The 25,340-nt window shown below is 43.5% G+C and overlaps 1 protein-coding gene across 1 annotated transcript in view; it reads left to right on the top strand.

The window, feature by feature from the left end:
- DCC (DCC netrin 1 receptor) overlaps positions 1-25,340 on the top strand; it is a gene marked incomplete at its 5' end in the record, with an annotated part of 1,016,990 nt that overhangs the window by 347,165 nt on the left and 644,485 nt on the right. Inside the window, one exon of the mRNA XM_060236603.1 lies at positions 15,424-15,578. Coding sequence (XP_060092586.1) covers positions 15,424-15,578 — 155 coding nt within the window. The remainder of the gene's footprint in view (positions 1-15,423; positions 15,579-25,340) is intronic.

Genomic DNA, 25,340 nt, shown 5'->3' with positions numbered 1-25,340 from the left:
TTTTAATGATTCTTTCAGTTCTTCAATAGATGTATTGGGGTCCTCTAGAATACACAGCAAGTCATCTGCGAAGGCTTGGATCTTCAGCTCTTCTCCCCTAATTTTGGTGCCTCTTATTTGATCTTCATTCCTTATTCTTTGTGCTAACAGTTCTAGTGTTAGTATAAATAATAATGGCGACAGGGGGCAGCCTTGTCTTGTACCCTGTGCTATCGCGATTGAGTCTGTTTTGGTGTTATTAAAACTAATCCTTGCATTCTGTTCTGTGTATATGGTTTCCACCAGTCCACGGAAATTCCTTCCACAACCTATTGCCTCCAACGATTTCAATATAAAATTCCAATTAACATTATCGAAGGCTTTCTCCGCGTCTACAAATATTAAAGCCACCTGCTTCTCAGGATGTTCCTTGTAATATTCAAGAATATTCATTAAAAATCTCAGATTCTGTTTCATTTGTCTGCCTGGCACAAAGCCAGTTTGATCTTCATGGACAACCGCACTTATAACTTTTTTAAGCCTATTTGCCAGCACCGTAGCGAAGACTTTGTAATCACTGTTTAACAACGAGATGGGTCTATAATTCTTTACTTCCACTGGGTCTGTACCTTCTTTATGTATCAAGGTGATAAGTGCTTCCTTCCAAGATGCTGGTATTTCACCGTTCTTTTGTATCTCCTCAATTACGTTTTTATACGGGATGAGCAGTTCTTGTTCCAACGCTTTATAAAGTTCAATGGGAAGGCCATCCGGTCCTGGTACTTTATTCGTCTTTTGTTGGCTAATCGCTTCTCCAATCTCGTGCATAGTTATTGGTGCTTCTAGTCTTTCTTTTTGTTCTTGCGTCAGCTGTTTTAATTTAGTCTTTGCAGTGTAATCTTCTTGTAATTGATTAGGGATTTCTTGACCTCTATATAATTTTTGATAGAAGCTTTGAATTATTATTTTCATCTGGCTAATTTGTGTTGTCTCTTTCCCTTCTTCATCTTTCAGCGATTTTATGATTCTTTTATTTCTCTCCTTCTTTAACTTGTATGCTAGCCATCGGCTGGCTTTATTTGCGCTTTCAAAATGAGTTTGTCTCATCCATTTCATCTTCTTTTCTACTTCTTCCATTAGTATTAAGTTAATTTGGTGTTGGATAGCTGAGATCTTTAATCTTATTTCTTCTATATTCTTTATTTTTAACTGCTTCTCTTGTTCACTTAGTTTTTGAACCAAATCCTTGTAGGTCTTCAGACGTTCTTTTTTCCTCGCTGCTGTATACTTTATTGCTATCCCCCGAAAAAAGGCCTTAAATGTGTCCCATATGATGTGCATACTGATGTCTTTGGTTAAGTTGTGCTGGAAGAATTCCTTTATTTCTTTTTTTGTTGACTCAAGAAACTTTGCAGATTAAGTGTCCACCGTGAGCTCTTCACTGTACCTATTAGATTAATCTGGATCGGGTTATGATCAGCATAAGTACTAGGTAAAATGTCCGCTTGTTGAACTGATAACATTAAGTCAGCCGCCAACCAGCACATATCAATTCTCGACCAGCACCTATGGGCAGAAGAATAATAAGTATAGTCCTTGGTTGCAGGATTCTTGGTTCTCCACACATCTACTAGATTAAACTCATCAGCTAGTTTTAAGAACTCTTTGGGTAGACTACATCTCAGTTTCCTTTTTTTTTGTTCTTCAAATTTTTTATCTTTTTCTATATCGAAGACCGCATTATAGTCACCTATAATACAACAATTCTTAGGTTCAAATTCCATCAGTTTATTATGCAAGGTTTTGTAAAATTTTGCGAGGTTTTCATTGGGGGCATAAATGTTGACTAGAATCAGTTTCTTTCCACCATGTTAAGAACATAAGAGAAGCCATGTTGGATCAGGCCAACGGCCCATCAAGTCCAACACTCTGTGTCACACAGTGGCAAAAAATGTTATATACACACATACACTGTGGCTAATAGCCACTGGTGGACCTGTGCTCCATACACTGTGGCTAATAGCCACTGATGGACCTGTGCTCCATATTTTTATCTAAACCCCTCTTGAAGGTGGCTATACTTGTGGCCGCCACCACCTCCTGTGGCAGTGAATTCCACATGTTAATCACCCTTTGGGTGAAGAAGTACTTCCTTTTATCCGTCTTAACCTGTCTGCTCAGCAATTTCATTGAATGCCCACGAGTTCTTGTATTGTGAGAAAGGGAGAAAAGTACTTCTTTCTCTACTTTCTCCATTCCATGCATTATCTTGTAAACCTCTATCATGTCACCCCGCAGTCGACGTTTCTCCAAGCTAAAGAGTCCCAAGCGTTTCAACCTTTCTTCATAGGGAAAGTGCTCCAGCCCTTTAATCATTCTAGTTGCCCTTCTCTGCACCTTCTCTAAAGCTATAATATCCTTTTTGAGGTGCGGCGACCAGAACTGCACACAGTACTCCAAATGAGACCGCACCATCGATTTATACAGGGGCATTATGATACTGGCTGATTTGTTTTCAATTCCCTTCCTAATAATTCCCAGCATGGCATTGGCCTTTTTTATTGCAAACGCACACTGTCTTGACACTTTCAGTGAGTTATCTATCATGACCCCAAGATCTCTCTCTTGATCAGTCTCTGCCAGTTCACACCCCATCAACTTGTATTTGTAGCTGGGATTCTTAGCCCCAATGTGCATTACTTTGCACTTGGCCACATTGAACCGCATCTGCCACGTTGACGCCCACTCACCCAGCCTCAACAGATCCCTTTGGAGTTCCTCACAATCCTCTCTGGTTCTCACCACCCTGAACAATTTAGTGTCATCCGCAAACTTGGCCACTTCACTGCTCACTCCGAACTCTAAATCATTTATGAACAAGTTAAAAAGCATGGGACCCAGTACCGAGCCCTGCGGCACCCCACTGCTTACCGTCCTCCACTGCGAAGACTGCCCATTTATACTCACTCTCTGCTTCCTATTACTCAGCCAGTTTTTGATCCACAAGAGGACCTGTCCTTTTACTCCATGATTCTCAAGCTTTCTAAGGAGCCTTTGATGAGGAACTTTATCAAAAGCTTTCTGGAAGTCAAGGTAAACAACATCTATCGGGTCTCCTTTGTCCACATGTTTGTTCACCCCCTCAAAGAAATGCAACAGGTTAGTGAGGCAAGATCTTCCCTTGCAGAACCCATGCTGAGTCTTCCTCAATAACCCGTGTTCATCAATGTGCCTACTCATTCTGTCCTTGATAATGGTTTCTACCAACTTTCCCGGTATTGAAGTCAGACTGACTGGCCTGTAGTTTCCCGGATCTCCTCTGGAACCTTTTTTAAAGATGGGGGTGACATTTGCTACCTTCCAGTCCTCAGGAATGGAGGCAGATTTCAATGAAAGATTACAGATTTTTGTTCTATCTCTACCATCACTATTCTTCCCTTCTGATCTGAATATAAACAACTAGATTGGATAGATTTCGATACATATATTGCTACCCCCTTTTTTTTCCTTTCTGGGTCAGATGAATGGTAAAGCGTGCCTAGTTTTTCATTTCGTAAATATTTTATATCTTTTTCCTGAATATGCGTCTCCTGCAGACAGATTATCGAAGACGATGTTTTCCTAAGTTGTTGGAATATCCTTCTTCTTTTTCTTGGGTCATTCAAACCGTTCACGTTAACTGAGGTGATCTGCATTCCAGACCTGGTATTCATTTTAGTAAATCAATACTATCAGAATATGTTTCCTGAGCTTTTTTGGTTCGGGTCCTTGTCTTAACTCCTTCCTTCCACAGCTTCTGGACAGCGCCCTTTTTTACTTGACTTCGATCGTCTTCTTCTTCTTGTTCTTCTTGTTCATCTCCCGTCTCCGATTCACGACTACTTAGATCCACATATTGATCCCAAAATTCGTCTAATTTTTCCAACGATGTAATGTTATGTCTTCTTGTTTGATATATGAAGAAAACCCCTTCTGGGATTAACCATCTAAATTGGACTGAATGCTTCATCAACCAAATTGTTAATCTACGATATTTGGATCTACGCTGACGGACCTCCCAGGGCACATCTTTCAACACTTTTATGTTGATCTCTTTCCACTTCAGTCCCTGTTCTTTAACTTTTTTCAAAAAATTTTCACATGTTGTGAGGTGGGTGAATTTCACTTGCACCTCTCTTGCTAAATTATGTTTTCTTATGTAATTAGAGGAAATTCTTCTGGCCCACTCAATGTCCCTCATCCCCTCCTCCAAGCATTGATCATCTTCAAAGGTCAACAATTCAGAGATTTTTTCTATTATGTTTTCATTCTTTTCCTCTGGTAGGTTTTGAAAGCGTAATATATACGCTGCTTTTTCCATTTCTAACTTTATAACTCTATCTTCCAGATTAGTCATCCTTACTTTATTTTCTTGGCTTGTATTGGTCGCCTCTTTCTCAGCTTCGGCTATTTTATCCACTTTAGCAGCCAAACTATGAATTTGTTGGGTGTTCACTAATAGCTGCTTTTGAAATTCCTCAACTTGTTTGTTTGTTTTCATTATCTGGCCCATTAGGTCTGCTTTCATCGTCTCCAACGCTTCTTGGTTTTGCCTGAAACCGGCCGTCACTATGTTTTGCAATTTCTCGATGGCATCTTGACTTGTTGTTTCTGGTATTGGCTTGCCCCCTCCCCCAGGGGTTGGTGAGGGGGTACCTTGCCCAAACTTTTTGGGGCCCATTTCTAAGTCTTTGGATAGTTTCTCCTTACCCAGAGGATATATTTAATTAAGTGATTGATCAACTGATCAAACGTTCCAATTGATCCCTCAGCTCCCAAGCCTCTTACAATCAATTACTATTCAATTCATTACATTAATTTCTATTTCCTTAATATCACTATTACCTTAAACTCTTAATATCTTAATTACAATTAATTAATTAATTACCTTAATATCTTAATTTGTCTTTACATAAATAACTACTTTCCTTATTTAAATCAATTATTACATCAAATATTTGATACTGCTCTTATCACTATACATCAATTATATCTACAATTCATGCTCCAGTAATCATATACAGAACACTTAGTCAATTTTCTACCTTTTAGTTTAAGTTCCCTTTCTTCAAAATATTGTTATTTATTAAGTTCACTTTTTCTTACACCTTCCTCTCTCTCCTTCTCCTGCTCTTCTTCTTCTTCCACAATAAGATAGTCTTCTTTCGCGCTTCTTCCTTACTATAGTTACTGTCTTTATCTAGGACTTCGTTGTTCTTGACCACGCAGATTGTCCAGCTAGCTACCAAGCAGTCAAAAGCCCATCTTCAGCGGGGAGACGGCCGCAGCGCAGCCGCTGCTAAAAACCCTCTCCCCACCCTTTACCAAATTATAACTCCTGACACAGCACTTAGACTTCTCCTTTCTTTCTTTCTTTTACACAGTTCTGGACCATTAAATAGTTTCTCAAAGTCTTGCCATGTTTTTTAAACAATATTTATTTGTGTTTGTCTGTGTCCTTTATAAAGTTTATATCTCTGCTACCTAATCTTAAATAGGTACACACCTGGTCCAGACCAACAAGGTCTCATTTATATCAGATCTGGCCCTCATAACAAATGAATTTGACACTCCTGCCCTAGAAGCTTATATTCAAGGCTCCATATAACTGTGGGGAAGCCCATGTAAGCTCTGGGACTTTCTAAGAGGGGGAGGGGAAGGTTCTGCAATCCTTGTTAGGGCTGCCAAGTTCCCAGGCTAGGTGGGGGTTCTTCCGCCCTGGAGGTTCCCAACCTGCCAGCCCAATCCCAACCTGCTGAATCCTCCCCCGACGTCACCAGCACGATGATGTCACTTGGAAGTGACATCACTCAGAAGTGATGTCATCATGCCGGCGATGTTGCGTGCTGGATGCTCTAGGAATTTAGGAGGAAAACTCTATGGTACCATATGAAAACCATATGGTACCACAGAGTTTTCCCTCCCAAATTGATAGAGCATCCGGGAAAACCATAGAGTTTTCCCAGATGCTCCTAGAGCAGCCAGCGCACAACATCGCTGGTGTGATGATGTCACGTCTGAGTGATGTCATTGTGCCGTGCACACAAAGTGTGCGCAAAAATAGTCCCCCGCTAGAAGCCACAGGGGACTTGGCAACACTATTCCTTGTGTAGATCTGACCAAGCTCCAGCAAACTTCCAAACTTGTAGCTTTGCAAAGCTTTTCTAGTCCCGCCTCCCCCCCCCTGCTTCTTCCCTCCCCCTCAAAAAATCTCTTTAAAAAGGCTAGGACAAAACTTGCAGCAGCTGCTATAATAGCTGTTTTGCGTGCAGTTGTCCTTCACTCCCCCCAAGTTACTTTCCCCCCTAGTGGTAGAAAAAAAAAACATGAAATACTAATTCAAGGCATGGGGTCTTTGTGATGGTTCCAAGAGCCGCTATTGCTCCTCTGATCTGAAAGAGGAGAAAATGTGTAGGATTCTCTGATCACTGTGGTTTTACGCTTCAGGACGGTGATGTTATTTGACCCAGGCAACTCTAGAGGTTTTTGGTTGTTCTTTCTACATGAAGCAAAACACCAGCTCTTGTGTCAATGTTGCTAAGTGGACCACTTTGATATGCTTGAGCGTGAACTTCCACTGGATTGCTTTGAAATGCTGATGGGGGACGAGGCATTTCAAAGGATGGAAACGTAACCTTCTATTAGCTTAAAAAATGCAGGCACTGGAGTGAAGGCCGGGGAAGAAGAAAAAGGATCAGCCATGCCAATTTCTAGCTTTGAGCGCATTGATATTTTTAGCCTCCTAGAAGTGGAAGCAGCAGGAAATTATCCTTTCTCTTTTCCATCAGGCAGTTCCATTGGCTTAGAGGGAGAGGAAGGCTGATGAGAACTGGTGAGCAGTGTGACCTCTCAGTGCTTGCCAAGGAACAAATTCAGAATACATTTAAAGAGTCCACTGCTGAACTTCCTGATGGGCTTGAATAGTTTTGGCTGTATTTTTATGGGGGGTATTTATGGAACCTCTCTGATTTCTCACTGATTGAGAGCTGGTTTGGTGTAGTGGTTAAGTGTGCGGTTTGGTGCAGTGGTTAAGTGTGTGGACTCTTATCTGGGAGAACCGGGTTTGATTCCCCACTCTTCCATTTGCAGTTGCTGGAATGGCCTTGGGTCAGCCATAGCTCTCGTAGGAGTTGTCCTTGAAAGGGCAGCTGCTATGAGAGCCCTCTCAGCCCCACCCACCTCACAGGGTGTCTGTTGTGGGGGGAGAAGATGGAGGAGACTGTGAGCCACTCTGAGTCTCTGATTCAGAGAGAAGAGCAGGCTATAAATCTTCAGTCTTCTTCTTGTGTGTGGATCCAAGTCCCCTTATCATTAACTATAAAAGTAGAGGAAGGGCTCTACTGGATCAGATAAATGGTCTGTTTAATTCAGCATCCAATCTCATACACTGGGCAACCAGTTCCTCTGGAGGGTCAACAACAGGGCATAGAGGCCAAGGTAGAGTTGCCAGGTATGTATTGAAAAATACCTGGAGACTTTGAGGGCGGGTCTGGGAGAGGGTGAGGTTTGGGAGGGGAGGGGCTTCAGCATGGTCCAATGCCATAGAGTCCACCCTTCCAAGCAGCCATTTTCTCCAGGGGAGCTGATCTCTGCCAGCTGGAGATCAGTTGGGAAAGCAGGGGGTCTTCAGGCCCCACCTGGGGGCTGGCAACTCTAAGCCAAGGCCTTCCCTTAATGTTGCCTCCTAGCACTAGGATTCAGAGGTTTAGTGCCTCTGTATGTGAAGCTTCCTCTCAGTCACCATGGCTGGTAGCCATTGGTAGACCTCTTCTCCATGAATCTATCTAATCCCCTTTAAATGCTGTCTCTTCCTGTGGCTATCACTACATCCTCTGGCAGAAAATTCCTAATTTTAATTAGTCTCTGCATAAAGAAAAAATTCCTTTTGTCTGTCCTGAATCTACTGCTCATCAGCTTCGTCTGATGCCCTCAAGTTCTTGTATTTTGGGAGAGGGAGGGAAAAAGTTGTCTTTGTCAACTCCTCCATCCCATGCATAACTTTATCAACCTCTGTCCATGTCCCCACTTAAGACATTTCTTTTCTAAACTGAAAAGGCCCAGAATTTTTGAGGTTTCCTTGTAGGGAAGGTGCTCCAGCTGGGATGGAATCCCATGGACAACTTTGTTCCTGAAGCCATTTATGACTTCACTTACACTTGGGCTTGCGAGTCGTTGGGTCCAGGAACTGCAAACTTAGAAATCCAACCTCACGCCTTGGAGACCACCAGACAGAGTGTAATGCTGCTTTGACAAAGCAAAGGACCAATTCAAGACTTATTGTAAATGTGTGCCAGAACTGGTTTATCTAAAGCAGGGGTTCCCAACCCCCTGGGGTGGGGAGCAGAAAGCAGGTGTCACAAACTGATATGAATCAGTTCAGTTAATAAACCAGCCTCTCGGCTCATATCGGTTCTTGGTTCAGTTTGTGGTTTCCCAACCCTACTTAACTAGAAAGCTTTAAAAACACACACACACACACATTAAAGGATAGGAGATGTTTAATAGTTCAGGAGTCCCCAACCTCCAGGCTATGGGCCAGTACCGGTCCGTTGCCTGTTAGCAACCGGTCTATGAGTTGTATAATTATTTCATAATATATTACAATGTAGTAGTAATAATAATAAGAAAACATTGGATTTTTATCCTTCCCTCCATTCCGAATTTCAGAGTCTCAGAGCGGCTCACAGTCTCCTTTATCTTCCTTTCCCACAACAGACACCCTTTGAGGTGGGTGGGGATGAAAGAGCTCTCCCAGAAGCTGCCCTTTCAAGGACAGTTCTGTGAGAGCTATGACTGACCCAAGGCCATTTCAGCAGCTGCAAGTAGAGGAGAAGGGAATCAAACCTGGTTCTCCCAGATAAGAGTCCGCGCACTTAACCACTACACCAAACTGACTCTCTATCACTGGAGCTGCATCCCTCCAGAGCTGAATGTTTGATTACGGCCTAGAGGAACTTCCCCATGAGTTGTATAATCCAAAAACTATCGCTCCCCTCTGCGGGCCATGGAAAAATTGTCTTCTGCAAAACCAGTCCCTGGTGCCAAAAAGACTGGGGACCACTGATCTAGAGTAACCATATTGCTTATCTGCTGCTTATCTATTTCTTGTGGAAGCAGTGGCTAAAGCCTGTATTGTCCATGTAGCACAATAGATGAAGGGTCAGGATGCCTAGGGTTTAGGCTTCCCAAGCTCCTGCTCAGAGCAGGGGCTCCCCTGGTTTCGGGGTCTCCAATGCACCAACATGGAGTGGGCCACTGGGGGGATCCCTGCCCCCAAAGAGTTACATTATATGCGGTGCATGTGGTGCCATGACATCATATGGAAGTTATGTCATTGCATGGGCATGTCTCGCAGGGACACTCTAGCAATTTGGGGGAAGCTCTGTGGCATCATAGAGCCCCCCCCCCAATTGCTAGAGCATCCCTGCACTAAACCATAGAGTTTCCCCCAAATTGCTAGTGTCCCCGCATGACGTGCCCAGCATGACAATGTCACTTCCAGGTGATGCCGTTGTGCTCTGTGTTCTGTGCGAGCATGAAAAAAGTCCCCTGCTGGCAGCCAGTGGGGACTTGGCAACCCCAGTAGGGTTCCAAGTTCTTTTGCCTGGTTTGGTGATGCAGCCTATTTAGGTCTACAGGTTTGCATGGATGTTTTTATGCAAAGGAGTATTCATTGCCAGACTCTAATTGCAGCTCATTCTCCTACTTGCATGGACTTGGTCTTAGTTCTTTCCAGTGCCAGAGAGAAGGGCAAGAATGCCACTTCTGAGATGGTGTCTACCAACCACTGTTTATGTTAAAGCCCTTTTAAAACGGAAATGAGCCATTTTTAATTACTACTCAATCAATCAGTGACATCGCTTTAATCAATTAAAAGGTTTTTAACGTATTTGTCTATCAGATTGATTAACAGTACATCCTTAGAGTAGGGTTTTTTCCTCTTTTCTTTTCCTTTTCCTTGGAGGCCTTCTTGTATAGAGATTGGTATGTTTTAGGAGTCGATCTTGCAGCTTTGACCAGAAAAGGGGAGGCTGAAAATGGTATTGCTAAGTTTCACTTTTCCTGGTTTAGACCATGAATAGCAATCTCAAGGATCGACCATTCCCTTTTGATTAGCAAAATGTAAAGGATTAGGGTCTGAGTTAATTTCCTTTTAGAGATGGGTGAAAGTTGCCAGTTTCAATTTAAAGTTTCACTTCTGTGTTTTCCACTATTGATTCTGTGAATCTGCCTGTGTTGTGGATGTGTACTGTAGATGGTATACACGATTTCTGTGGTATCAACGTTTCCAATGTAGGTCATCATTTATTTATTTATTTAATTTCTATCCCGCCCTCCCCACCAAAGGCAGGCTCAGGGCGGCTCACAAACCAAGGGTCGACACAAACACATTAGTGTGACCGATACAATAAAACAACAATAAAAACATTAAAACAAGTGCATGTGCTACAATCATAATTTCAGGCAGCTATTTAAATTCTGGTGGTTAGCTCTACTCGGAGGTCTCAGGATCGCCATAGCGCAGTGAAGTAGGCCATTGGTGGTGTTCTTATGGGCCAGTCCCATGGCTGCAGATGTTACCATTCATGTAAATGCCTGGCGGAAGTGTGCATTTTGCAGGCCCTGTGGAACTGTAAGAGCTCTCACAGGGCCCTAACCTCCACCGGCAACTCATTCCACCAGCTAGGGGCAGCAACGGAAAAGGCCCTGGCTCTCGTTGTTTTGAGCCTTGCTTCTCTGATGCTGGGGACTGTCAACAGGTTTTGAGACCCTGACCGAAGTGCTTGCTGGGGCATGTGCAGGGAAAGGCAGTCCCTAAGGTATGCAGGACGCTGGCCATATAAGGCTTTAAAGGTAATAACCAGCACCTTGAAGCGAATCCGGTACATTATCGGTAACCACACATTTATATGTGTGTTTCTGTATAAGCTATTGACCAACATGCATGAAATAATAGAAAATCAATTTTATGGGAGGAATTCAGTGCATAAGAAACAGAAAATTGTGCAAGAATGAAGAATCTACAGCTTTGATTTTCTCAAAAGAGAACTGAAATCAAAATGGGGATTTTCCTGGTCGAAACAGGAGAGGTTAGAAATTTTTGCAATCACTCCTAGCCTTTAGTTTTAAATCTAGAATGAAAGTGCTTCACTGTACTGTGGATGTGTACTGTAGATTGAATACACAATTTCTGTAGTATCAATGTTTCCAATGTAGGTCATCATTTATATGTGTGTTTCTTTGTAAGCTATTGACCAACATCCATGAAATAATAGAAAATCAATTTTATGGGGGAAATTCAGTGCATAAGAAACAGAAAATGGTGCAAGAATGAAGAATCTACAACTTTGATTTTCTCGAGAATTGAAATCAAAATGGGGATTTTCCTGGAACAGGAGGGGTTGGAAATTTTGAAAGCACTCTTAGCCTCTAGTTTTAAATCTAGAACAAAAGTGCTGTAGAGTAATTTATATGTGCTTACCATATAGTCCCATTTTCTGCAATACAATGGTAAGAACGATATAAGCCAAATATTATGCATGGCTGCTTATGAAATACAATTGCATTTTCTGTGTCAAAGAGTAAGCCATGGATGGTACCCGGGAAATTAAAATCTAATCTGGTTTTCTAGCTGCTATGAATATTCAAAATAATGAATACTGTTCCCTTGTTGAAAACTGACAAACGGAGATGATAATTTCGTCTCTCTTTCTCTTTTCTCTTTTTCTCTCTCTCTCTTTTTTTTGATGATGGGAAAAACTCATTAGAAATGTGATGTTATTAGCAGTTTTCCTTGAATTGCAAATTTCTATCACACTACAACTAGTATTGTGGTAATGATGAAATTAAATTAAATTAGCATATCATATACCATACAGCAAGAGTGTTAATGCATTATAGTAATACAAGGCAACAGATAATTGCCAGCTTAATAAGGATTTGTCCTCTGAAAAGATCATCCGGCTTGTGTCTTTTCCCTATTTGCTTTGGGGGGAGTAGGGTGCGGGGGAATGTTACTCATATTGATTAGTTTTGCAAAGCAATCACAGGTTATGCTAAAGTAAATGAAAATGTTGCCTTGATTCTAGATGAATCAATGCAGCCATCGTGGCTTTGGCTGTTGACATTTCAGTGGTTCGGTCAATTGTAAAGCATAGAGATGTATAGAAGGTATAGAAGGGAGGGGCCATGGCTCAGTGGTGCAGCATCTGCTTAGGGTTGCCAAGCTCCCACCGGGATGAGGGATCTCTTGCCCGGAAGGGCCCCAACCCACCAGGAGGAAGCAGGCTACCTGGGGGGATTCCCGCTTCTGAAGAGCCCCATTGGTGTGTGCTGTCGTCGACACGATGATGTCACCTGGAAGTGACGTCATCACTCTGGGGATGACCCTCCTGCAACATCCTCAGATAGCTGAAAAGAAGCAGCACATTTGAAAAGGTTGTACAGGTGTACGATGCAGTTAATGTAGATCCACATAGTATGGTTCGCTCTTTGATTTGTGCATGTGTCGGGGTGTGTGTGTGTGTGTGAAAAGATGACACAGTGAAGCCTGACCCCAGGAATGCTACTGAATGTATTAGTGAGAGCCAGTTTGAGGTAGCGGTTAAGTGCATGGGCTCTTATCTGGGAGAACCACTTCTCCACATGCACCTGCTGATGTGACCTTGAGTCAGTCACAAGTTCTTGCAGAGCTTTTCTGATCAAGAGGAGTTTCTGTCAAAGCTCTCTCAGCTCCACTTACCTCACAGGGTGACTGTTGTGGGACGGGGGAAGGGAAAGGAGACAGTAAGCTGCTCTGAGACTCCTTTGGTGTATAAATCCAGTCTTGTCTCTCCTTCTAGTTTGGTACAATTAGATTAAACAGGTTCTTTGGATTCTATAGAGATGTCGGACACACACACCCTCCCCGGAGCGGGCAGGTGTCTCCTGCTTTCAGCCTCCACCTCTCTGCTTTCAGCCAGTTGGCCAGTGGGGGGAATTACCCCCCCCCCAAAAAAAAGGGAGAGATGCTGGAAACCTACGTGACATGCCTACATGACCTGGAAGTGACATAGGAACATCAGGGATGTTGGGAAGTGATGCTCTGGTTTTTAGGCAAAACTCTACGATAGCCCCATGGCGCAGAGTGGTAAAGCTTTGCTCACAACCTGAGTTCGATCCCAGGCAGAAGCTGGGTTTTCTGGTAGCTGGCTCCAGGCTGACTCAGCCTTCCATCCTTCCAAGGTCGGTAAAATGAGTACCCAGCTTGCTGGGGGGAAAGCGTAGATGACTGGGGAAGGCAATGGCAAACCACCCTGTAAAAAGTCTGCTGTGAAGACATTGTGAAAGCAACGTCACCCCAGAGTCGAAAACGACTGGTGCTTGCACAGGGGACCTTTCCTTTCCTACGATAGAAAGTAATTCTACCATAGAGTTTCTTTGTAGAAAAAGCCCAGTAGGGACTCATTTGCATATTAGGCCACACCCCCAGTGCCAAGCCAATTGGAACTGTGTTCCTGTGTGTTCCTGCTCAAAAAAAGCCCTGGCGTTTTCCCTAAAAATGTGAGCATCATCCCCCCCCCCTTGCCTATGTCACTTTTGACTCTCATGAGCACATAACATTAATGTCTGAGAGGGATGGTGGCTCAGTTGTAGAGCATCTGCTTGATAGGCAGAAGGTCCCAGGTTCAATTCCAGGCATCTCCAACTAAAAAGGGTCCAGGCAAAATAGGTGTGGAAAACCTCAGCTTGAGACCCTGGAGAGCCGCTGCCAGTCTGAATAGACAATACATACTTCGATGGACTGAGGGTCTAATTCAGTAGAAGGCAACTTCCAGCCCCACCCACCTTACAGGGTGTCTGTTGTGGGAGAGGAAGGTAAAGGAGATTGTGAGCCACTCTGAGACTCTTCGGAGTGGAGGGCGGGATATAAATCCAATATCTTCTTCTTCTTCTTCTTCTTCTTCTTCTTCTTCTTCTTCTTCTTCTTCTTCTTCTTCTTCTTCTTCTTCTTCTGTTCATATGTTTTGGCATTCCTCCCCACTCCCAGTAAAGGCAACCCCCCCATCCCCCACTGGCTGCCTCAAGGGATTTGGCAACTCTATGTATAGATTTGCAGAACAGTGTTATGGTAAACTTTCCCACAACTAAAATTTGCCCGTAAGACTTATATCTGTTTTTGTGAGTGAATGGTAGAAAACCACCATTAAAACAGCAGATACCATGTTTGTGAATGTATTAACTACTTTGGTTTGATTCAAAAGTTGGAATTTCTTCTTTTATAGATTTCCAGGAGAAAATTATGGAATAGCAAAGTTTGCTAGGAGAAAAAATCTGCTTCTTTCATATGAATGGTATAAAAATGCCATTAAAATGGCCCATTCACAGTGTTGAAATTCACAGTCTAATGTATACCTGGCATAAAGAAGTGGAACAAAAAGCGATGGCGAGCAAAACAAATAGGCAGTGTGAAAATATATGGAAGTACTAACAGAAATTGAAAATGGCATCTCTATATGTCTGGTAAATAGAAATGGGGTGAAAAAAGGTCTCTGCGTACATCCCGAGACTCAGCATGTTGGCTTTTTATGTGCATAACCTTCTTCAGATGTAAGACCTCATGTGGACTTGCAGGGTGTTGAAAGCTGGCGATCACACCCCACAGGCAGAATGGGAGGACAAAACCTACCTCCCCTACTGTGCGCGTGGAGCAGGTTAATAGTAGAGCTGTCTGAACTATAGATGAGTTAGAATTTCTCCTCCCTGCTGTTTCAGCTAACAAATCTTTGTTTTGATTTAGCTTCAGATTTCTAACCAGTTGCTTTAGTTTGCGAACCGGTTCATGCCCATCTCTATGGGGTACCCTTAGCTGGTGCTATCAGGGATGGTGCTGGCTAGGGCTTTTTTTGTAGCAGGAACTCCTTTACATATTAGGCCAAACCTCTGATGTAGCCAATCCTGCTGGAGCTTACAGTAGGCCCTGTAAGAAGAGTTCTGTAAATCCTTGGGGGATTAGCTACATCAGGGGTGTGTGGCCTAATATGCAAACAAAAAAAGCCCTGGTGCTGGCCAAAACAGTGCTCCATGTGGTAACTTTCCACTGTTGCTTGCGGAATTTAATTTTGTCTTTATAATCACATTCATGTTCAGGGCTCTTTTTGTAGCAGGAGCTCCTTTGCATATTTGGCCACACCTCCTTGTTGTAGCCAATCCTCCAGGAGCTTACAGTAGTCCCTGTAATAAGAGCCCTGTAAGCTCTTGGAGGATTGGCTACATCAAGGAGGTGTGGCCTAATATGCAAAGGAGCCCCTGCTACAAAAAGAGCCCTATACATGTTTAATATATTTTCACCATTATACAATTGTGTCCGTGCTCACTGAGATCTGCTTTTCTCTCCCTCCCTCCTCCTTTCTTTTCTTGTTTCAGTTCCACCGTGGTTTATAAACCAACCTTCAAATCTCTACGCCTACGAGAGTATGGACATTGAGTTTGACTGCGCTGTCTCCGGCAAACCAGTCCCTACTGTGCAGTGGATCAAGAACGGAGAAGTTGTCATTCCTAGTGATTATTTTCAAATAGTGGTAATTATTTTTAATAACATCTCTCAAGAAAGCAGTCTACAAAAATAACCCATATAATGTGATTGTCATCAAGTCTAATGGTGCAATCTGCCTTTTCAGTGAGACAGATCAATCTAGGGTATACTGTCAGTTCCTGAGGAATATTAATCCAGCCTCTCTCTCTTGGAGTAGATTTCCCAGCATTTCTACTTGAGGACTCCTTGCTAAGTTTCTGGAGTACACCAGCCTCCTTTACACACTTTAGATCAGTATTCCACAACGTGGTGCCCCTGGGCATTCCGAGGCCCACTGACACTTTTCCTGGTACCTACTACCAATACTCCCTCTAAGCTGTGGAGTCTTGTGAGCAAAAATTCTACTCTGTGAGCTGCTGGCATTAAAGTTGTGAGCTGCAGCATAAATTAGTTTGCTCTGGGGCCATTTTTCCTGAGCTGAGACAAAAATGTGTCAGCTGGAGGCTAAAAAAACTGTGGGCTAGCTCACACTAACTCAGCTTAGAGGGAACACTGCCTGCCACGTGTTTTTATAAGGTGCAGAAGCAAATTAAAAACAGCTCCAAGAATTGCTTCAGCAGCAGCTGCCACAATAGCACAAAGCTGTGTATATACAAGAAAATGTTTTTTTTTTAAACAATATGTTCATTTAAAAAAAAAAGTTCCTTTTTAAACAATATGTTCCTGTTGTGCAGAACGACTGCCAGAAACTCTGAAGGTTTAGAGTTAGTGTACTGTATCATCTCTCTCCCTGACATTTTGCAATTGGTTCTGCCCCTTTTGGCAGCCATTTTGTGGTTGTACCCACCACCCTTTTTGAGAATTCCAAAGGCACCTGCAGGCTCAAAAAGGTCACAGGTGAAAATGACCTCTGCTTAGGGTTTCCAGATCTGGGGACTTTGGAGGTACATCCTGGAGACTTTAGGGGTGGAGCCAAGAGACGTTCCCATTCCCTAAAATAAATAAATAAAAATAGTGCAGTGCTGTTCCTCAAATATAGTCTTAATTTCCTTAACTCCCAGCAGCTGCATTTCCACTAAATGCAAATGAACAAACACACACACACAAACGCACATTCAGAAAGCAGCCAAAATAGACAGTTTGCAAGCATACACTTGTGTGATCTCACTGGGACAATTTTCTCATTGGAGCTGCTGAATGTAAGCATCTGCAGTATTTCGTAAGTACATAAGAGAAGCCATGTTGAATCAGGCCAATGGTCCATCCAGTCCAACACTCTGTGTCACAAAGTGGCCAAAAAACTTTATACATACATACATACATACATACATACATACATACATACATATATATATATATATATATATATATATATATATATATATATATATATATATATATATATATATATATAGACTGCTCAGCAATTTAATTGAATGCCCACGAGTTCTTGTATTGTGAGAAAGGGAGAAAAGTAGTTCTTTCTTTACCTTCTCCATCCCATGTATAATCTTGTAAACCTCTATCATGTCAACCCGCAGTCGACATTTCTCCAAGCTAAAGAGCCCCAAGCATTTTAACCTTTCTTCATAGGGAAAGTGTTCCAAACCTTTAATCATTCTAGTTGCCCTTTTCTGCACTTTTTCCAATGCTATAATATCCTTTTTGAGATGCGGCGACCAGAACTGCACACAATATTCCAAATGAGACTGCACCATCGATTTATACAGGGGCATTATGATACTGGCTGATTTGTTTTCAATTTTTGTTCCTAGTAATTCCCAGCATGGCCTTGGCCTTTTTTATTGCAATCACAAACTGTCTTGACATTTTCAGTCAGTTATCTACCACGACCCCAAGATCTCTCTCTTGGTCAGTCTCTGCTAGTTCACAACCCATCAACTTGTATTTGTAGCTGGAATTCTTGGCCCCAATGTGCATTACTTTGCACTTGGCCACATTAAACCTCATCTGCCATGTTGACGCCCACTCACCGAGCCTCAACATATCCCTTTGGAGTTCCTCACAATCCTCTCTGGTTCTCACCACCCTGAACAATATAGTGTCATCTGCATACTTGGCCACTTCACTACTTACTCTCAACTCCAAATCATTTATGAACAAGTTAAAGAGCATGGGACTCAGTACTGAGCCCTGTGGCACTCCACTGCTTACCATCCTCCACTGCGAAGACTGCCCATTTATACTCACTCTCTGCTTCCTTTTAATTAGCCAGTTTTTGATCCACAAGAGGACCTGTCCTTTTACTCCATGACTCTCGAGCTTACTAAGGAACCTTTGATGAGGAATTTTATCAAAAGCTTTCTGGAAGTCAAGGTAAACAATATCTATTGGGTCTCCTTTGTCCACATATTTGTTCACCCCCTCAAAGAAATGTAACAGGTTAGTGAGGCAAGATCTTCCCTTACAGAACTCATGCTGAGACTTCCTCAATAACTCATGTTCATCAATGTGCCTACTCATTCTGTCCTTGATAATGGTTTCTACCAACTTTCCCGGTATTGAAGTCAGACTGACTGGCCTGTAGTTTCCCGGATCTCCTCTGGAACCCTTTTTAAAGATGGGGGTGACATTTGCTACCTTCCAGTCCTCAGGAACGGAGGCAGATTTCAATGAAAGATTACATATTATTGTCAGAAGATCCACAAGTTCAACTTTGAGTTCTTTTAGAACTCTTGGATGTATGCCACCCGGACCTGGTGACTTATTAGTTTTTAATTTCTATCAGTTGTAGGACCTCCTCTCTTGTCCCCTCAATCTGACTCAGGTCTTTAACACCCCTTCCAATATAAGTGGTTCTGGAGCAGGCAAACACTTCTCATCTTCCACGTTGAAGACGGAGGCAAAAAATGCATTCAGCTTCTCAGCCATTTCCCTATCCGGCACCTGCACTGTGGAACCAGCTCCCGGAGGAGGTGCGGGCCCTGCGGAACCTCGACCAGTTCCGCAGGGCCTGCAAGACTGCCCTTTTTAGACGCGCCTATAATGATACGGACTGCTGAGTTGCAATGAACGAAGAACCGCCATCTTTAACACCATTTAAACTGGCAGAATCAGCGCCAGAACAGCTATTACTGCCAGATATATATATATAATGTAATGTAAATTAAGTATTTTAATTGAATTAACGGGTTTTTATGTGTAATTTTAATTGTTAATCTAATGTTTTACTATTTATGTTAATATATTACTTACTGTTAGCCGCCCTGAGCCGCTTTGCGGGGAGGGCGGGGTAGAAATAAAATTTATTATTATTATTATTATTATTATTATCCTCCTTCAGTAATCTTTTGATCCCTTGGTCATCCAAGGGCCCCACTGCCTCCCTGACTGGTTTCCTGCTTCTAATACATTTGAAGAAAATTTTATTGTTGGTCTTTATGTTTTTTGCAATATGCTCCTCATAGTTCCTTTTTGCCTGCCTGATCATAGTCTTGCATTTGATTTGCCACTGCCTGTGTTCCCTTTTATTAATCTCACTTGGACTAGCTTTTCACCACTTAAAGGAGTCCTTCTTACCTTTTACAGCTTCCATTACTTTGTTTGTTAACCATGCAGGCCTTCTTTTATAGCTATTTGTGCCTTTCCTAACTTGTGGTATATATTTTATCTGAGCTTCTAGGATTGTAGCTTTAAATAGCCTCCATGCTTTCCCAAGGGTTTTGACTTTCCTTTCCTTTCAGTTTCCTCTTCACATGCCTCCTCATCTCAGAGAATTTACCACTTTTAAAGTTAAACGTGGTTGTGCTGGTCTTTTGGGGCAACTCTCTATTTATACAAATGGTGAAATCAATAATGTTATGGTCACTGCTCCCAAGCGGTGCGATCACTTTTACATCTCTCACCAAGTCTTGGGCATTACTTAGGATCAAATCCAAGATCGCCCCACCCCTGGTAGGTTCAGAGATCATCTGCTCCATAGCACAGTCATTGAGAGCATCTAGAAACTCAATCTCTTACTCTGGAGCAGAGCACATATTGACCCAATCAATTTGCGGGTAGTTAAAATCACCTATGACTACACAGTTTTTACGTCTAGCCACTATCTTTAAGCATTCCATCAAATTATAGTCATCCTCTATCTTTTGATTTGGTGGGCGATAACAAACTCCTATAGTTAAATTTCTTTTTGGGCCCTCTATTTCAACTCAAAGCATTTCTAGAAGGGAATCTAATTCTCTGACCTCACTGGACCGTATGCCCTCTCTGACATACAGAGCCACCCCACCTCCAACCCTTCCCTCCCTATCCTTCCTATATAACTTATATCCAGGAATCACTGTGTCCCACTGATTCTCCTAATTCCATCAAGTTTCTGAAATTCCCACAAGGTCTATGTTTTCTCCCAACACTAAACATTCCAACTCACCAATTTTACATTGAATACTTCTAGCATTTGTGTACAAACTTCTATAATTTCCCAGGCAAGCTAGGCCCGCCACCTTCCTCCTGTTGCCTCGAGACTCTGGCAGGCAGCCCATTCTGTTTGTCACCATCTCAGTGGACAACTCTGATCCATTACCCAGTAGAAAAGTGACAGCTAACCCTTCATCTCTTTGAGATGAGACCTCCCGAACCAGAGACATTTCATCTCCTGTCGGCTTTCCCCCAAGATTTAGTTTAAAAACTGCTCTGCCATCTTTTTGATTTTAAGCGCCAGCAGCCTGGTTCCATCCGGGGACAAGTGGAGACTGTCTTTTTTTGTACAGCTCCTGCTTGTTCCAGAAAGCATCCCAGTGCCTAACAAACTTAAACCCTTCCTCCTTACACCATTGTCTCATCCACACATTGAGACTTCTAATTTGTGCCTGTCTCTCCAGCCCTGCATGTGGAACAGGTAGCACTTCTGAGAAGGCTACCTTGGAGGTCTTGGCCTTAAGTCTCCCACCTAGCAGCCTAAATTTTTCCTCCAGGACCTCACGACTGCATTTCCCCACATCGTTGGTGCCAACATAATGCATGGGATGGAGAAAGTAGAGAAAGAAGTACTTTTCTCCCTTTCTCACAATACAAGAACTCGTGGGCATTCGATGAAATTACTGAGCAGAAAGGTTAAAACGGATAAAAGGAAGTACTTCTTCACCCAAAGGGTGATTAACATGTGGAATTCACTGCCACAGGAGGTGGTGGCGGCCACAAGTATAGCCACCTTCAAGAGGGGTTTAGATAAAAATATGGAGCACAGGTCCATCAGTGGCTATTAGCCACAGTGTATGTGTGTATATAAAATTTTTTGCCACTGTGTGACACAGAGTGTTGGACTTGATGGGCCGTTGGCCTGATCCAACATGGCTTCTATTATGTTCTTATGTTCTTAACATGCACCACAACCACTGGCTCCTCCCCAGCACTGTCAGCCTATCTACTACACGCGTAATGTCCGCTACCTTCGCACCAGGCAGGCAAGTCACCATACGGTCAGTACGCAGTTTTGCCACCCATCTGTCTACTTGCCTAAGGATCGAATTACCAACTACCAAGACCCCCCCTCTCTCCCTGCCCAGGGATGGTTCCTTGGCGCGAAAGGATTCCTGCTCATCAACTGAAGAAGAGATCCCTTCTGAGGGCGCATTCCCCTTATCCTCAACCCAGTGCCCTGTTCCCTCTCAACCCTCATGCTCCCTGGCAGCAACGGGGCTGCCACGTTCAGAGCAGGGCTCATCTAACACGTCCCCGAGAGTGTTCTCCGAGTGCCTAACTGACTGTCTCTGCTTCTCCAGGTCAGTCACCTCAGCCTCAAGGGTACATGTGGCACTCAATGCAAAACATTGGAAAGCCCCCCCCCCCCCCCTGCTGGCATTCTACCTTCATGAGCGCTTTTTAAAAATATACAGTCCGCTTTTAAACCCTTTTTGTTTATGTGGCTCCCTGCCTGGAGAGTATACTTACCTTATTGGGAACACAAGGAATCTGGGTTCCTGGTCCTTACACAGCCCCCAGGCTAAGAGCCACAGGCCAAGAGCCCTTTAGCTCTCAGACAAGGCGCAGTTTAATAATGCAAAGAGGGTGGGGAACACAGCCACTCCTAATCAATCAGCAACAATCACCTTCACCTTCAGCCCTTTACAGGAACTCAGAAGTTTTCAGCAACTCCTCCAGCTGCTAAACCACAAACCTCACACTTGTAGCACTTCTCTGCTCTCTCTCAGAGTTCTCTGCAATGTGCTCAGTCTCTGGCAAGGTGCAGCTTAATAATCCAACTTCAACCAACTTCTTTAGATTTACAGGAAAACAAAAAGAGAGCAACCTAGGGGAAGGAGTTTTCCTTCATCCCATAATCTGGTTCTAGTTGACTCCATTTTACTATACAAGCAACTTCTGAAACCCATGCAAAATAGACAGAGGGACTGTATTGGCTTCTCTTCCTTTTTCGCGTGTTTCACACACTGAGGGGAAAGAGCCACATGGCTCTGCTTGCTTGCCCCACCCATGCAGCTTTCCTCCAGCTGAGATTTAAAGGCATACACACAGTCCAAAACACGAGCAGTTTGCAAGCTTCTTTTAAGCCTGCCAAGATTTAAAGGCACATCATGGCTGTTGGGGTGAGGCTTCCCCCTGCTTACCAGCTGGCTGGTGGTGGGGAGGAGCCTGTAAAACTGGGGGATCCCCCACCAGGACCTGGGGACTGGCAAGCCTACCTCTGCTTTTGATCCACTTTGGTTGCATGTAGAACAAGCCTCTTAACTGGAGTGAGAAGTTCAACCAGATTTAACTGCAACCTCTGCAAATAGGTTTGTAAAAAAAAAAAATCAATGAACAAGAACATGATATTTTGAAGGAGCAATTCTTGGAGAATGTGAGGTGGTGGTTACTAACCTGAAGTGACAGATTCAATTCTGTGCTGACCTGATGCTTAAGAACTACTGGGGCCAGGCCCGGTGCAAGGGGTTCTGCCACTCCTGGCAGACCCCTATGCTGTGCCCGCTCCCCCGCTCCAGTCGTATTTGCATACATGTGGAGCACACACTGTGATGATGTCACAAAGTGACATCATCGTGCAGGGGACCTGGTTCTTCAGAGGCTTCCTTCGAAGCCTCCAAAGCGCAAGGCATTTTAACGGCACCCCATCGCTTTCGGGATGAAAGCAGATGAGTGGCGCCTTTCAATCCGAAAGTGGCAGGGTGCCGCTAAAACATCACGCTCTCCGAAGAGCGAGGTGTTTTAGTGGCATCCGGCTGCTTTCGAGATGAAAGCGGATGAGTGGCACCTTTCCATGAGGGTGCCATTCATCTGCTTTCAAACTAAAAGTGCTCAGTTGCCACTAAAACGTTGCACTCTTTGGAGAGTGCAGTGTTTTAGCAACACCCTGCCATTTTCAGGTTGAAAGCGGCCGGGCGCCACTAAAACAGCACACTGTTTGGAGGCTTCTGAAGAGTGTAGGGGAGTAAGGGGACCTCTGAAGAGTGTAGAGGAGTAAGGGGACCTCTGAAGAGTGTAGGGGAGTAAGGGGACTTCTGAAGAGTGTAGGGGAGTAAGGGGGTGCCTATTGGTGTCCTTATGTGGGGTAGTGCCCTAGGGAACTACCTACCCTGCCTACTCCTGTGTGCCGGCCTTGTCTGTAGCCCCAAGATAATAACCCCCATTAATGACTTTGATGTGAGGGGCTTAGCACATTTAGATCAGCTTGCTTATGCAATGTCCTTTTCCTAATTAATGCTTCTTCTATTAAGTGAGATTGACAACAATTATCTAAGTTAAGCATGTTTTAGTTAATGAAGGACTAGGGCTTTTCTCTTCTTCTTGGAGAAGGCAATTGACTTGCGGGTACGAGCTTCCAAGTTCATGCAACTTTATCTACCATTGCTGTTTATAATCAAGGCCGTCAGACAGTAATAACTTTCCATGCCAAGAAATTAAAAAAAAAATCATTAAGTAATTGGGGAAAGGGCAGATTATCCATTTGAGATCTTCCGCTGAAGAAATGCTTTGATAAGGGAATAATTCTTAGCAAAGCATTTTCGTGCCTGCCAAGAGTTCTCCCTTGGAAAGCAGACTTTTACACTTATCATTTAATTTTGCCTGCCAACAGTGCCTCCAGATGAAATCCTACTCAAATGTAGAAGCAATTAAATGGCTGTGTGTGTGTGTGACTCGCTAGGTCTTCTTACATATGGGAGGAGGTTGACCTTCGAAGCCTCTTTCCTACTTGGAAGTATTTAAAAGAAACTCATGGAACTGACTGCCAACACAAATGCTTCTTGTAGGCTTTGCAGACTTCTTATGCAGGGATATCAAATATGCGGCCCGGGGGCCAAATCAGGCCCCTGAAGGGTTCCTATCAGGCCTTCAAGCCACTGGCTGTCATCTGCTTCCTTCTCCCTCTCTCTTGCTTCCTTCTGCATAACAGCTTGCTTTGCCAGGCTTGCTCAATCTCATAAGAGCTACAGAGCAAAGCCTTGATTTTCTCCATTGGCAGAGGCTCCTGCCGCTCCTGGTCCTCTGGGGAGGGAGGGAAAGAGCCAGAGCTAACTTTGCCCAGTTCCCTGGATCCCATGGGAGAAATCAAACAAAGCAACTTTAAGACCAATAAGTACTAATGTTTTAAGTTTTAAAAAAAAAACTCCTTTAGTCATGTTTGTCTGGATCCTTTTAAAAGTTTATATCTCTGCTATCTAACCTTAAATAGATACACATATGGCCCCGCCCAACACAGCCTGGCCCAGCCCTACAAGGTCACATTTAGGTCAGATCTGGCCCTCATAACAAATTAGTTCAACACCCCTGTCTTATAGTGTAGAACCAAAGCGTTGCATGCAGCTGTTCAAGCTATCCCTCTCTGCAGCAGATTTTGACCGAGCACCCAATCCTTCTTGCAGACTGAACACACAAAGTCAGCACACACAGAGCCAGTTTGGTGTAGTGGTTAAGTGTGTGGACTCTTATCTGGGAGAACCGAGTTTGATTCCCCACTCCTCCACTTGCACCTGCTGGAATGGCCTTGGACCAGCCATAACTCTCCCAGAAGTTGTCCTTGAAAGGGCAGCTGCAGTGAGAGCCCTCTCAGCCCCACTCACCTCACAGGGTGTCTGTTGTGGGGGAAGAAGATAAAGGAGATTGTAAGCCGCTCTGAGTCTCTGATTCAGAGAGAAGGGCGAGGTATAAATCTGCAATTTTTCTTCTTCTACAATTACCCGGGGGCCAAGACAGATGTTAGCGGACTCCTGCATACTTTAACCTACCTGGTGCAGATTCTGTGGGCAGAGATATGTAGAAAAGTGGACAGTTAGGTAGAATTCCAGTTTGATGGTTTTCTCTGGTAATTCCCAGAGAGAGCTGCTCAGACCTCATTTTGGGCAGGAGCTCACAGGAGCAGCGCTCCAGAACCTCTAAATTTTATTGTGCTCTTTCTTTCTTACCCCTCCTGCCAAAAAATACTTGCTTCTGGGATCCATTGTTCAGCCTTCCTGGGAGAATTTTGCTAAACACTAAGATTTGACAAACTTTCCAATATTTTCCCCCATAAAAAATGGGGAAATAACCAAAACATGTAAAGCAGATGGATGGAAATCTTCCTCATACCACTGTGGCCACATAAGAAAAAGTCATTTAAAAGTGTGATGGGAGTAAGGTTTTATTGTGACCATTATGATTCAAGAAGCATTTTAAGGTAGATGCTGAGCTGATATAATTGAGTACACCTTCCAGTGATGTCAGGGGTCTGTGGCATGTGTAAACGAGTTGTGCTGAGCTCCGGCACCTCTTTCTCTATGAAATGGCCCTTGGAGCTGCTCATGTGCTCTGGGAAGCAAATTAATTAAAACATTAAAAGTTTCCTGTGCACCTAAAG

The sequence above is a fragment of the Heteronotia binoei genome, chromosome 4, assembly GCF_032191835.1.
Source record: "Heteronotia binoei isolate CCM8104 ecotype False Entrance Well chromosome 4, APGP_CSIRO_Hbin_v1, whole genome shotgun sequence".
NCBI lineage: Eukaryota > Metazoa > Chordata > Lepidosauria > Squamata > Gekkonidae > Heteronotia > Heteronotia binoei.
This window is presented reverse-complemented; position numbering and strand designations above follow the sequence as displayed.